Source organism: Brassica rapa, chromosome A05, assembly GCF_000309985.2.
Source record: "Brassica rapa cultivar Chiifu-401-42 chromosome A05, CAAS_Brap_v3.01, whole genome shotgun sequence".
Taxonomy (NCBI): Eukaryota; Viridiplantae; Streptophyta; class Magnoliopsida; order Brassicales; family Brassicaceae; genus Brassica; species Brassica rapa.
The window spans coordinates 2,921,161-2,935,901 of NC_024799.2; the positions used below are offsets into that span (position 1 = coordinate 2,921,161).

General features: G+C 30.7%; 2 protein-coding genes across 4 annotated transcripts; one reads left to right on the forward strand and one right to left on the reverse strand.

Moving 5' to 3' along the window:
- Nucleotides 1-1,868: 1,868 nt before the first annotated feature.
- On the forward strand, nucleotides 1,869-4,814 carry LOC103866965. Of its 3 annotated transcripts, XM_009144984.3 has the most exons (6): nucleotides 1,869-3,199; nucleotides 3,323-3,402; nucleotides 3,496-3,532; nucleotides 3,656-3,758; nucleotides 3,846-4,105; nucleotides 4,175-4,814. In XM_009144984.3, exons 1-6 carry the CDS (start codon nucleotides 2,890-2,892, stop codon nucleotides 4,540-4,542), a joined length of 1,158 nt encoding a protein of 385 aa, XP_009143232.1. In that variant the 5' UTR covers nucleotides 1,869-2,889; the 3' UTR covers nucleotides 4,543-4,814. The 3 variants fall into 3 exon arrangements, with proteins under 3 accessions (XP_009143232.1, XP_009143230.1, XP_009143231.1); XM_009144982.3 differs by having other exon boundaries at nucleotides 1,877-3,199; nucleotides 3,846-4,814; XM_009144983.3 differs by having other exon boundaries at nucleotides 1,880-3,199; nucleotides 3,326-3,402; nucleotides 3,846-4,814.
- A 3,808-nt stretch (nucleotides 4,815-8,622) lies between these two features.
- Nucleotides 8,623-14,175, reverse strand: LOC103866966 (GDSL esterase/lipase At2g40250-like). The gene is made up of 3 exons (XM_009144985.3): nucleotides 9,928-14,175; nucleotides 8,998-9,271; nucleotides 8,623-8,906 (listed from the first exon to the last, which is right to left on the reverse strand). The coding sequence occupies exons 1-3, from the start codon at nucleotides 10,543-10,545 to the stop codon at nucleotides 8,719-8,721; spliced, it is 1,080 nt and encodes a 359-aa protein (XP_009143233.1). The 5' UTR covers nucleotides 10,546-14,175; the 3' UTR covers nucleotides 8,623-8,718.
- Nucleotides 14,176-14,741: the final 566 nt, after the last annotated feature.

Genomic DNA, 14,741 nt, shown 5'->3' on the forward strand with positions numbered 1-14,741 from the left:
TGAAGATGGTCATGTTTCTCGGTTCTCGGGAACAGCGTGACGCAGAGCCTTGTTTTGTCAGAGTGGTCAGCTGATGAAGCGAGTTCTATAGCTGGTTCGCGGTGAGGCTCAGCTTCCCATTGTCGGCGGCGGTTCCTCCACCTTGTCGACAGTGGAGCCCACACCATTGGAAGCTTGAAGACTGTACCAGTTTCGATGCTTCCGCCAAGGCCCGACTTTTATTTTTCCCAGCACGGATTGTTTCCGTTGGCTGGCGATGGAGTGAGGCATGGTCGCTGGTGAAGCTACTCCGGTCAAGAATGCATCGCTTCGGTGTTGAGGTGTTGGTCCGAGTACTGAACTCATATCTCTTGGTGACTGGCACTTGGTTTTATTAGGTTAATCTTGATTAGGAATAGCTAATATCCGGGCTTATGTTTTTCACTGGTGTGGTAGAATGTTAGGGGTTGAAGAGACAGCTCTTTGTCTGTGACAGAGCTTGTTCTCACTGGGTTTAATTACATCAAAGTATAAAATTCGGTAGTCTATGATCCAATCTAGTGATCTTTTGATGGTACTGAATCACTTTGTATGTAAAAGTGGTTGAAATCCTTGTGGTTAAAAATCATGTAATCCCCCAATTGGTAAATGAAAAGTTGATGTTGAGCCAAAAAAAAAAAAAAAAAAAAAAACTACTGCAATTTTCTTCGGTCTAGTGTACCACAGTTTGAACAATCTCGGAAGATCTTTATTAGTTTAAACTATACATGGTTCAAAAGATGATTGGTTCCAAAAATTGAAAAGTTGAAAGATTCCATACACAGTCTTTAAAAATACATGGGAAAATTTGTGTCAAATGTCAAAATGACATTCTTCATAAAACATAGTGAATCGGTCTCAAGAATTGGAAAAGTTGAGTAAGATTCTATATACGTTTGCTACACTACACGAAGAGTTTTGTCAACGCTTACATTACTATATAGATATATATATATATATATATATATATATATATATATATATATATATAATATATATATATTGATTCATATTGTGTCGAGGAAAATGAATTAGTGTAAATCAAAGAAAAAAAGAATTAGTGGAGTAGTCAGTTTTCAACGGTTTATAACTTTATATTAAAGCCGTATCTAATATTCCTAAGCATTTTGTATTTGTTGGGTTGTATAGATTGCTCATGGGTTGTCTGAGGATGGAAGTAGCTAGGATTGTATAGGGTAGATACGAAGAGCGTCATTCTAACACGTAAATAACTATTGCAAATACTATAAAACCTAAATACGACAATCTAAATTCTTAACTAATAACGACGACATCGGGCTCCCAAAAAGACATTGAAAAAAGAAGCAAATGTCAAATACCTAATTTATTTGACAAATGACTTCGACAATATGTATATATTTTTTTGCCACTCATGAATTTTGACACATTACTTGCATTTGATTTACAATTCTGTGATACGGGCCGGAAAATTCATGTGATTTATCAGCTTAAACTATGATGTTATATATCCTTTTTTTGTTCAAAGATGTTATATATCCTAATAATAATAAAAATGGTTTAAATATGGAAAAGAGAGATGTACCTTTTGCATGTATAGAGAGAGACAGAGACGCATGTGTAGATAACTATACATAATATGAAATAGTAAGAGTAGTGGAGATGGAGACAAATCCGTGATTGTCGTTGGTGATAGAAACAAGTAGCAATATTTTCTTCTCGTGTCTCTCAGTGAAGACAGCCAGCCCAGCCAAGCAATATTTTTCTTTTCCTCTCTCTCTCTCTCTCTCTCTCTCTCTCTCTCTCTCTCTCTCTCTCTCTCTCTCTCTCTCTCTCTCTCTCTCTCTCTCCCTCTCTCTCTCTCTCTCTCTCTCTCTCTCTCTCTCTCTCTCTCTTAACACAGAAAAAAAATGCTTTTGGTTTCTTCTTTTTATGTTTCACTGCTTTGGCTTTGAAGTCACGAGCCCATCCCCCTAACCTTTCCCTTTTATTTATTTGTTTGCTTTTCTATAGTCAATTTAATTTATGAGTTGTAAGTTGTAACACGATGAAAGAAGTTTCATTTATCTAGCTAATGTGTATGCCTCATTAATGTTGCTTTCTTCCTATATTGCAAAAGCTAGTTCGAATTGAACAAGAAGACGACGTGTTAAATCAAAAGAATACATAGATCACTCGGTTATGGTAGATAGAAATCTGATAATAAAAAACATAGATCACCCAAATACTCAATGGCAATTGGTTCACTCACAGCGTACGTCATCTTAAACCACATTTGATTCACTCAAATGGGTATTACCAACAGAGTTGATATCTACTTCAGGAAAAACAATTGAATGCCATAACAATGAAAACAGTAATATATCTTTAGATAAATTCTGTCTACACCTCTTGAGCTTCTTTTCACTTCCCTATCACGAGACTTAAAAATTGAAGGAATTAATTAAGTTAATAAGTATAATTCTTAAGTTTTATTTTTAAATATTCGTGTATATGACTGGAGTGTACAGTTACTAATCTTTATTAGAAGTAAAAAGACCATTTGTTTTTTTTTTGTCATGAGGTGTAAATCTAGATCTATATTTGCCTAAGATGTATATAATTATGGAAAATTATATGTTAAAATAGAATTCAGTATATCCGCTGCCCTCATATACTTATTATTCAATATATAGTAGAGTTAGAGAACAGAGAGGGAAAAGGAATGATGGATACAAACATCCAAAAAGTCATACATACAAACCTTCAAAAGTCTTCACCATAAATTCCGAACACATATATGTGTTAGTGTGTGATCTTTGATTGAACTTTGTCCAGAGACTCAAAGATAGACCAAAAAGGTTCAGACCCCAAAACAAATACAAGAAAACAGCCAAAAAGCTAGAGACCAAGATGAGATCAAGCAGCCAAAGTTCTGAAAACTCCAAGACTTGTCCATCTAACAATTTCAAAGAAACTACCAAGAAAGAAGACAACAAAGATGATGAGAACAAGGATGAAGAAGCGAGATCAGTAGATCAGATCCCATCGAACAATAGCTATGTGGAAGAGAGTGGGAGTCACCATCATAATAATGATCAGATCAAGAAAAATGGTGGATCTGTGAGGCCGTACAACCGCTCAAAGACTCCAAGGTTGAGATGGACACCTGAGCTCCATCTCCGCTTCCTTCAAGCTGTGGAGAAATTTGGTGGACCAGATAGTTGGGTTTCTGTTATATATATGAATCAATATTCAAAATCATTACATATATGAAATCTAGAATTTATTTATAGGGTTTTCTTGTTGATATTTATTCAGTTTTCTTTGAATGATTTTGTTGTAGCAGGAGCAACACCGAAGCTTGTTCTTCAATTGATGAACGTCAAGGGGCTATGTATTGCTCATGTTAAGAGCCATCTTCAGGTTTTGCAAACATACACATGCATTATATATCTATCTTTATTATTCAGATTTTTTTCCTAAAACTCATTTTCCACCTTCATTATTTGTTCTTAGATGTACAGAAGCAAGAAGACTGATGACCCAAATCAAGGTAATTACTTATTTTAGGTTATGGTTTAGTTTAGGGATTCTTGAATTTAATTGATTCTAAACTCCTATAAATGAATTAGACAGTATGTTTATTTCTTCATATTTCATTTTCTTATTATTTCAGGAAATCAAGGATTTTCGTTTGAGCACGGAGCTGGTTACACTTACAACCTTGGCCAACTTCCAATGCTACAAAGTTTTGACCAAAGGCCTTCTACTAGTTTAGGGTATTTACAAAATCTTTAGCTTATTAATTTTCTACCTATATAAATATATTAAAATTCATTGTGTATAACTTGGAATATCATCAATAGATACGATGGCGGTTCATGGACGGACCGTAGACGCCAGGTCTACCGTAGCCCTTGGAGAGGCTTAACAGCACGAAACAGTACAAGAACAAGACCCACACTGTTTAGCTCACAGTCTGGCGAGAGATTTCGTGGAGTTAGTAATAGTATTCTTGATGATAAGAATAAAACTATTTCGTTTCGAATCAATTCTCATGAAGCTGCCCAAGCGAGCAATGGAGTAGGTGAATCAGTTCCAAGTATTCATCGAAGCTTTCTTGAAGGTACGAAAACGTTAGATAAATCATGGGGACAAAGCCTCTCCTCCAATCCTAATTATTCGACCGCATCAGGGCCACAAGATCATATTGCTACCACCTTAAGTTCTAATCAAAGGGAAAATCCTAGAGTGGCAGAAGAAACGGAGAATGTTTTGAAGAGGAAAAGATTGTTACTGTCTGATGATTGCAACAAGTCGGTCCAAGATTTGGATCTAAGCTTGTCCCTTAAGGTACATCGGACTCACAACAACCTTGGAGACTGCTTGTTAGAAGATGAAGAAAAAAAACTTGATGATCATGAAGATATCAAGGGTTTGTCTCTTTCATTAGCTTCGTCGAGTTCATCAAAACTCGGTCGAGACATTAGGAAAGAAGTTCAAAATGATACTAAAAAAAGAAAGATTTCGGTCTTGGCGAGTCCCCTTGATCTTACTTTATGAATATACAACAACATGTATATATGTATATTCTAAGTGAGATCTTGAGGTACTTGTTGATGGAAGACGGTTCTTTGTTGTTTATCATTCGTTGCATACTTGTGAGAAGACCCATAATTAATTAAGGTAATAATAGATAAATTTTAAAACGTTGTTCTGGGCCATATAAATAGAGGTGTCAAAATGAGTTATAGTTGATGAGCTGGCTCAACTCGATTTTTTTATGAGCGAGCACTGTTTTCTTAGGTCATTTAATAAATGAACTTTATGATCGAGTTTAAATTAGATCACAAGTTATATGAACAATATTTTATGAACATGAGCTAATTCATTATAGTAATTATTTTTGTATTTAATATATATATATATATATATATATGGATGACTTTTATTTTTCATATTTAAGAAAAGATAGTTTCTATTTTAATCATATTTATTTTCTAAATTAAAATGTAAAACCAAAAAATTTTAAACATATATAAAATGTAAAACAAATATTGATATCAATCCTCATATCATATATGTTTAGAATAAAAATGTAAAACAAAATATTCCTAAGACACCCATACGTAATATATATTTTTATGATTTGAATAGATGAAGACTCTCATACGTAATCATCTCAAGACTCTTATGTGGAATAGATTTTTGGAGTGATATAAGCTCGCATGATCATAAGCTTGCAGGACTGATGCAAAGATGGTTTGAAGTCTCAGCTAATACATAACAAAATAAATCATTGTTATTGCCTTGTAAATCTTTTTAGGCTTTATTGGATCATGTAAATGCTTATTCTTTTTGCCTTGATCAATAAAATTTCACATTTTATCAAAAAGTAAAAATAGATTTTTGGATCATTAATTTAGCTTTGATTTAATGTATTCTTAGGTGTTGGTTTTATTCAGTATTTCATATTAATGTTTTGGAGTTTTAATATTTAAATTTTAAATTATATTATGAAAATTATTTTAATTCTATATTTTATTTATAATTAGTTATATAATATGATTTTATATTTGATCGCGAGTTAGTTCGTTTAAATCATGATTTAGATAATCTAAATTCGAATTACATATTGAAGCTCATATAATAAATGAGCTGAGTTGAGCTAGTTCATAAAAGATCCGAGCTCACTATGAGTTGAGTTGAACGAGATAGCTCATTTTGACACTCCTGTATAATTATGTCGAGATGTTAAATGCTTATTTAAATATAAATGTTTGTGATCGAGTTGTGAACAGAGAGATTCGTTTTATCCTGAATAGTAACCATTAAAAAAGATTAGTGAGTCTATATGGTTTTGAGAGTTACAAGAACATTGCACGTTGTCTTGGTTGTGTCTTGTTGTGAGACGTTGCAAATGTATGCGTAATTTCCGCTTTCACTCTCACACGACACAAGTATCGTAAGCCATTACTTTTTCCCCTAACATGGAGATTTTGTCAGTAATTAATTTATGCATTAACGTTAAACCAGTGAAGCTTATATATGCAATCGTATATGCTTGGGTTGATCTCGATAACCTTTTCCTGTCTTATTTGTTACAAAAAAAAAACTTTTCCTGTCTCTATCTTATCAAATGCTCACTTGCAGGTACCCATTCAACATCAATTATGCTAAATTACGTCGTCTTTGGACATCTAACGGCAAACTAACCGTTGTCAACTTTTCAAAATCAACTCTCAATTTAAGTGATCTTAATTTAGTTGTAGATAATATAACAAATCAAATTGCGCTACGTATGGCTGAGACATTATAATAATACTTATCATTTGAAATTACTTAGACCCAACTAAAAACATCAATTTTTCTTTCCATTCCACTCTTTTAGTATATTGTTCCTGACAATACCACTCCTTTTATATTACAACGGAAGTTCTTTGCATATTTGTTTCTTCTCTCATATGACTTTCTTTTAAAATAAAATAAAAGAGAAAAACAAGAAGACAGATGTACTTTGCCATACTAGTTTTCTTATCATCTCGGGTCTTGAAAACAATTTGACTATATTGTATTATATATTTCAGAATATTTACATATTTTTCAGGGAATAAAAAAACTACGAAAGGTTTTTCTGGTTTTGTGTCTACTTGTTTCTTTGTTTGTATCAGATTCTTCCCAATCCTTAATATTTTGGACAGTATATATAAGTCAAATATTTATGTAAGGTGAAAGATCCTTTTGTTGTTAATATTCGACTTATCGTAGCATTTTCACAATACATAAATTTTTTTTTTTTTGAAAAAGGCTACACAATACATATTTTTCTTCAATGTTCATACCTAAATGCCATATAGAAGATGACCCCCACATATTCATTAAAATGTCTTTTAATCAGAATTTATTCCCATATTATCAATGAATGCCCTCTCTAATAACCTAGTTAACATAACTCGAGACTCGAAATTTCTTCACTCTGAATTAATTGTCAGTTAGTTTGGAGAGGGAAATAAACCGTAGTAACAAAATTAAAAGTTTATAGGGAAAATTGTTTTTTTAGAGCAAAAAAATGGTAACTATGTCCCTTTATACTAATCTATACTACTTTATGTTCCATTAGACTAATTTTTTTCAAAATGGCAGTAATGCCCTTAAAATTGTAATTTTTTATTCATTTTTCGTTTTTATTTGTTTTTTTGTTCCTTTTTCGTTTTTTTATTTTTTTAAAAAAAAATCGATTTTTTTTTTCAAAATATAAAAGTGAATATTCCCAAATATTTTGTTTCCATATTTTTAGGAACTGATTTCTTATCCGTAGAATACAACTAATATGTAAAAATCGGTTTCTACAGTTTTTTAGAATTATAGTAATGTTTAGATTTTGATTTCTACATGTTTTAGATTTATAGTAAATCTGTAGAAGTCGGTTTCTACGTGTTTTAGATTTATATTAATGTGTAGATTTTGATTTCTAAAGATTTAGAACGATAGGTTAAGCGCGGAATGTGTATTCTAAATATTTTTAGAATACTCCTATTTACGTAGATCACGTATTCTAAACATTGTAGATTCAATGAAAAAAGTGGATTTCGTTTTCTACTTCGTAGAATGTCATTTCTACTTTATTTAGAACACAATATGAAATTTATAATTTTAACTTTTTTATAACTGGAAAAAATATCACTAAGTTCATATAGGTATTTTATCAAAAGTTACTATTTTTCCAAATTTTTTTTGTTTGTAAAACTGTTTACTAAATTTATTTTCAAAAATATTAAAGGGTGTTATAAGAAAATATGACATAAAATATAGATTAGTCTAAAGGGACATAGTTACCATTTTTTTGCTCTAAAAAAACAGTTTTCCCAAGTTTATATTTGTCAGTTAGCTTGCGAAAAGTGTTGTGGACGTGATAACATTCCTTAAAAAATTGCAGAGAATAATATAAAAATTATAAAGATGCAGGTTGAACTTGTAGATGTCAATAGTCTTTCAAGATTAACTAGGCAACGAAGTCACTGATGTTGGATGCATTAGTCGTTACTACATAAGGTATGCAGAGTGGTGGGTTACCATATGGATGCAAGATATGCTGAGATGAAGAAGGATAAACTAAGGGTTTATATCTTGATGTAGTCGTTGAAGTAGTTGATGAGGCAGTGTGCGCCAGAGAGTGAACCAGGAGGCATGCAGAGTTGTGGAGACCATATGGATGCAAGGTGTTGAGCTAGCGTGGGATAAACTTGAGGAGCAAGTTTATACCGTGGACAAAAGGCAGGAGATAAACTTGAGAAGCAAGTTTATGCTTTAAAAAATAAGTGCATTTTAAGAAAAAGAAAGTACACTTATTGATATGGAAGTTGTTTGTATCCATGTTCTTTGGAGATTAGGATTTCAAGAATGTGAAGATCACTATAAAAGAGCTATGGAGTCGTGTGTATTCCATAAGACACTGACTATTATTATAGAGTAAGGGTGAAAATCTCTTAGGGGTGTTCTTGGGTCGTGGTGATGCATATGTTGAAGTACTGACGATAAAGAGACAAGTTTGGATAGATTAAAAATCTTTCATTAACAGCTGTTAGGATGTTAACAGGTTGTGTAAAGCTGATAAGCAAATCTTGTAATAAATTTTTTAGGCGATTTCTAATAAAACAATAGTTGGTTGCTTATATCTATTTTATCTCTTGATTTATTTTCTGCATTACTCAATTGTAGTGTCATCTTTACACTAACAAATTAGAGGAGAGGCAACAATTTTTGTAAGGCGTAAGTAGCAATGACAGAGTAAGCCTTTTGGGTAGGATGCACAGAATCGAAGAACAAATACTTGGAAACATCATCACAAGTTCCAGACAACGACTTGCATAGAGGTCCTGCTTCTAAGAACCCCGTCCCGCAACATCCTTTTAACGTTTCTTCTAATCCTGCATTTATTCATATTCCAAAGTTATCAAGTCAAAAAAATTTACGCCACAGTTAACAAATTTTCTTGTGTATAAAAATCAAATTACATACCGTATTTATAAGGATGTTTGATCATGTCCATTATTGGAGTGTAGATGTCGAGGTAAAGAATTTTGGAGCCTCGAAGCCTCTGACTGAAAAGGAAGTTTAGCTTCAGTAGCTTTTGATTGTATAGCTGAGAATCAGTGTTCTGGTTTTCCGTACAGATCCGTTTATGGAAGATCCGAGGGAGAGTGACAGTACCAAGTGTTACTTGCACCGGAAGGCATCCTATTGGTGGTAGTCCCGCTACTGTAATCCTTCGGGCTCCTGCGTCGTGTAGTCTCTGTTGACCATTTGGAAGATTAAAAGATACATTAGAGATTTACATTTTTAGCTGTTATATGGAGATCTATGTATCTAGGTCAGTCTCTTCGCTATGAGTATGAGATCATGAGAGTATAAATTGCAGAAATAATATATGGGCCTAAATAATCAAAACAACGTACATAAAACTAAGCCTACAAAACATGTAATGTTTAACCAAAAATCATAAGAATGCGAATTATGGGTTAAGGCCCATTTTGAGTTTTTTATTTAACCCGTAGAGAATTCATGACATCGTTGAAAAAGTTCATAACATTCAACTTAGAAATATAAAGGTTCGATAATAAAATTTTACCTGTTAACAACACTTTTGGCACCAATACATTTTAAAAGAATAATAATAGGATGAAAGCGTTATAAAATTGTCTAAAATAGTAAAAAAAGAATTTTATCTGATTGTTAGATTAGCAGAATGCGTAGAGCCGTATATGTCTTACTCAAGTAATTTAATGGGTGGGATCCATACGACTAGGACATTTCGTTTCTTATTAACGTATAGACAATTCTATAGAGATAATAGTTTATGTGGTTATTTTCCTTTGCGAATCTGCCTATTATTTTAAAATAAATAAACAGAATATAAATAACTTAAAAGTTGGAAGTAGCTACAGAAACCTGGACAAAAGCTTCGACGTTTCTGAGTAGATAGTCTTGATAATCCGAAACCGAGATAAAACTCCCAAGAACATGATCATAAACGTTAAAGATCATATCATTAGTCCCCGCACTAATCACAAACCAAGCATTCTTAATCACCCTGTTAGTCTCCGACTCTCCAACTACACTCTTCATCTTACGTACCGCCTCCTCAAAGTAACTCCATTGCTTGTCCATGGTCAAAGTCAACGATAGCATGGCCGTGCGATCATCTAACCCACCTCCGGCCGAGGCAAAACTAACGCCAGTCAAAAGGTCAAGTGGTTTGACCGAAGGATCGAGGTAAGCTGGTATAGTGGATTTGAGTCCTAGAGAGGAGGCTAAGAAGTCGGTGGCGAGTTTTCCGTCTGAGAATCTTCCGGTGGAGAGTTTGGCCGGAAAGGATCTACCATAGGGTGAATGGTTGCTCCGGAAAAGAGTAGGGATATAGTTGTTGTTACCGGAATCAACTGTGGAGTCGCCAAATGCGTAAAGAGCCGTTATGGGTGGGGATGGTGATGCATTGATAGCGTTTGAAAGTTGGAGAATAAGAGTGAATAATGTAAGTAGTATTGGTTTGTCATGAGTAGGGTTCATGTTTTTGCTTAGTACTGTGAGATCGATGTAAGATGGAAATGAGAAACACAATCGAATAAGTATATGTTAGAATTGGAAATATATATATTGATTTCCACATGGGTCCGAAAAAGATGTGAAGTTGATGTAAGGAAAGAGTATATATCTCACTCAATCATTACAATCATTTTATTATATATTTCATTTTCCACACTAATTGTATAATTTCTCATATATTGTAGGAGTATGATTTTGTAACTTCAGTATATATTAGGCCTGTCTAATATAGTAAAACCAAACCGTACCAAACCAAACCGAACCGAAATAGATAATATGGTGTGGTTTTGGTATATACCATATAAACCAAATGGATATGATTTTATAGTAGGATTTGGATATGGTTTGATTTATAACCGATTAAACCGAATAAACCGAACAAAACCGATAAAAAATAGAAACATGTAAATATGTACATATTTTATAACGTCACATGAAAATCTATTTGTTATATAAGTTATTCTTTTGTTAATAATTATTACCATATTTTTTTATAGTAATAAAGAATCCTAATTTGAAAAGCACTTAAAATATAAATAAAGAAAAATTCATCGCAACCGAGGCTTCTTATTTTCTTAATCTTCTTCTTTTAATCATTTTGCTTTCTTTTTAGCATTGATTAAATTGAAGTGAAGGTTATAAATTTGATGGATGATAACTAGAAAAAAATCTTCACAACTTTTTTCTTATTTATAAACGAACAAAGTTTCACTCGAAGAAGCATAATTTTGATGAGCACCAAATATGGAAGAATGAAAAAACTTTTCTTTCATTATTCTCTTTTTTTTAATTTATATATTCAAAATTCCAAGCTTTGATTTTAATTCTAGATTTGATTATTTCATCTGAAGGTATAAACGTTTTTTAAAAATTTAAAAATATAATATTTTTTAGTAAATGACTGGATGAAAATATGACTCAGAAATTTATATACTATCATCCCAAACTAAATAATTATGTTTTGGTATAAAACTGAATAAACCGAAAATCGATGGTTTATAAACCGAACCGAACCGCATTAAATATGGATTTAGAATGATAGTTATATTTTACTAACCGAAAAAACCGAACCGATATCCGGATTGAACACCTCTAGTATATATAGAGCTGTAATTCTCATCTATACTATTTACAAGAGACCTTTTTTTAACGTCCCCTTGGTTTTGTTAGTATTTATAGTAGCGCCACTGTTTTTAAAATTTAATTAAACAATAAAACAATTTCACTTAAATATATATTATCATAATTCATTTAAAACAGCTTTACTCAATATTTTAAAATGAAACAAATCTATAACGTAATGTATCAAACTTAATAAAAGAAGATTAATACGTCACAATATTTGAATCCACAAAATGTAAATGTAAACTATCATTACATGTTATTTTCTCCAATCTCCATGAACTTAAGTATATGAAAAAACACGACCAACACATATCAATAGAAATATACAATTAAACTGTAATTTAATAATCTGAATTTTCAAATCTTTTCATATAGAAAGATCTAAACTAGCAAACAAAATAAATTCAAACTTTTAATTTAAACATATCCTGTTTAGTTGGAAAATAAATGGGAGCAAATCTAGATTTTGAAATATTATAAATGTCTTAAATCATTCGCTTATATTTTTAAAATATTTTACTAATAAATTGGAGCAAATCTAATATTTTGGAAATAAATCGGAGCAAATCTAGATAGAGATCTTTAATATTAAAACTCAAATATTGTCTTAACAGAGTTTATAAAAATTAACAAATGTATGTAAGAACTTTGAGAATATCCCTCCAGATTCTAACTATTTACTAAATATTTCCGGTATATAAAAAATATATTTTACATTTTAATATATTGATGGTACTGATTTGTATTTTATCAATGAAATATAATTTTTTTAAATTCATAGTTATAAACATCAAAATATTTTTTTTTGTCAGCAACATAATAGATTCATATAAATTTTGTAAACCAATCAGATAGCTCCCCATCCATATGGACAACAAATGACGGTTGCTTTCTTGCACTGCGTACACATCAAAATACTTAGAATATTCTATAATCATAAATTGGATACTTGCAACGGTTTTAATATGGTATAATCTTAATATTTTATTTATAAAATCAATCATTAAAAAATTTAACTCAGTTATTTATCAAATATAAAACAGATTGCACAAACAAATTTTGGCTTTGGTATATAAATCGAGAACATAAAAAAAACTGAAACATAACAAAAAAATGAAACCAAACCGAATCAATGTTCAGAAAAATCAGATGGGTTCCTATATCTCTGGAATTGAAAAAAAAAAAATCAAATCGAAACCAAATAGGAAATCTGAATATCCAAAATACAACTTATATACCTAAAAATATTGATTATATAGACTTAAAATTATCAAGTATTATAAACATCTATACTATTAAAAGGGAATCACTCCTAAAAAAATCTACTTCAACAAGATTGTTGGACCATTTCATTAGACTTTAATTATTTATTTGGTTTTAACTTATATTTCTCTAACTATATAAATACTTTACATAATTTAAATGAATTCATTTATTATTTTTTCATAATCTATTATATAATTGCTCTAACAATAAATCCATATGAATATATGTTAGATTATTCAAATGTAATCATTACCACATATTAATACTATTAAAAGAGAAGGAATTTTTAATGGTTTAGTTATGTTTAATAGGTATATAATTTGTATTTTAAAATTTTAAGTACTCATTTGATCCTTACTTTGGTTTCTATTTTTTCTATGCTCGATTATTTATGAAATTCAGCTTAATTTTGAGTTTTTTTCCCAGTTTGATACGGTTCAGTGCACTCGGGTAAATATACTCAAACTTATACATTATCTCTTATATAAGAAGAATTTATTTAATTTCAAAAATAAACCTGCGCTTTCTAAGCGCGGGTCAAAATCTAGTCAATACTATTAAAAGGGAAAAAGTCCTAAAAAATCTACTTAAAATAAGTCATAAGTTGGACCATTTCATTCAACTAGAATTCCTATTATTTCTCATACTACTAACTTAATTATTCTTCATTAAAGGCAAGTTAGTCATAAAATGGTATTAACCTAATTCTCTACATATACGTTTACTATATACGCATTATTCCATCATAATTATTTTATGCTATTATTAAATAATATCCACCCTATATTTATATATATGGTTATTTGTGATTTATTTAATAGTTAATACCTTCGGAGACTATAAACAGAATACAATATCCATTGTAAAAAAATTGCATCTTTTACAGAGATCAACCATTAATTTATACCAACCTTATTAACTAAACTGATTTCACTAACTATGTTATATATATGAACACTTCAACATTATCATTCACAAACTAAACGATGTTTGTCACAACTTAATATTCCAAGATGGTTGTATTATTTAATATCAAACTAGTTCCTATACGAATCCATAGATATGATTATGGTCTACATAAAACATGTTCGATCTTTCCATCTGCTATATTTTCAAAAAATGGCTATTTATCTTCGGTTCTATTAGATATTTAGTCTAACAAATTATAAATCGGTTAGTGATAATTTCTAAAAACTTTGAAAACACTTTGTTATTTATTAACACTATATCGATACTTTAAAATAGGTTAGCAGCAGAATTGTGTTTTAGAACAAAATCTACTTATTTTAAAACATAATATTATTTTGAAAATAGTTTTGATACTATGTGTTATATTAAAAATAGTTATATATATATATATATATATATTTGAAATAAATAATTATATACATAAATTATACTTTTGGTTAACTAAATTATTTATCAACCAAATATAAATATTTGGGTAATTCAAGTTTTCGGGTTATCTGGTTTATAAATAGTATTTTAGGATATTTAGTTATTTAAAATTAAATGTAATTAATATTTTTAAGTATATAATTTTTATTTAAAAATTCAGGTACTCATTTGGTTATCGGTTCGGTTTCATTTTTTCAGTCATAGATATATGATTTGCTCTATTATTTATGCAGTTCAGTTCAATTTTGGTTTTTTAGTTTGGTACGGTTTGGTCCGTGGTTTTGGATAAATATGCTCAAACTTATACACTATCTTATATAGAAATTCGCTTAAAATATATTTAATTACAAATACAAACCCGCGCTTTCTAA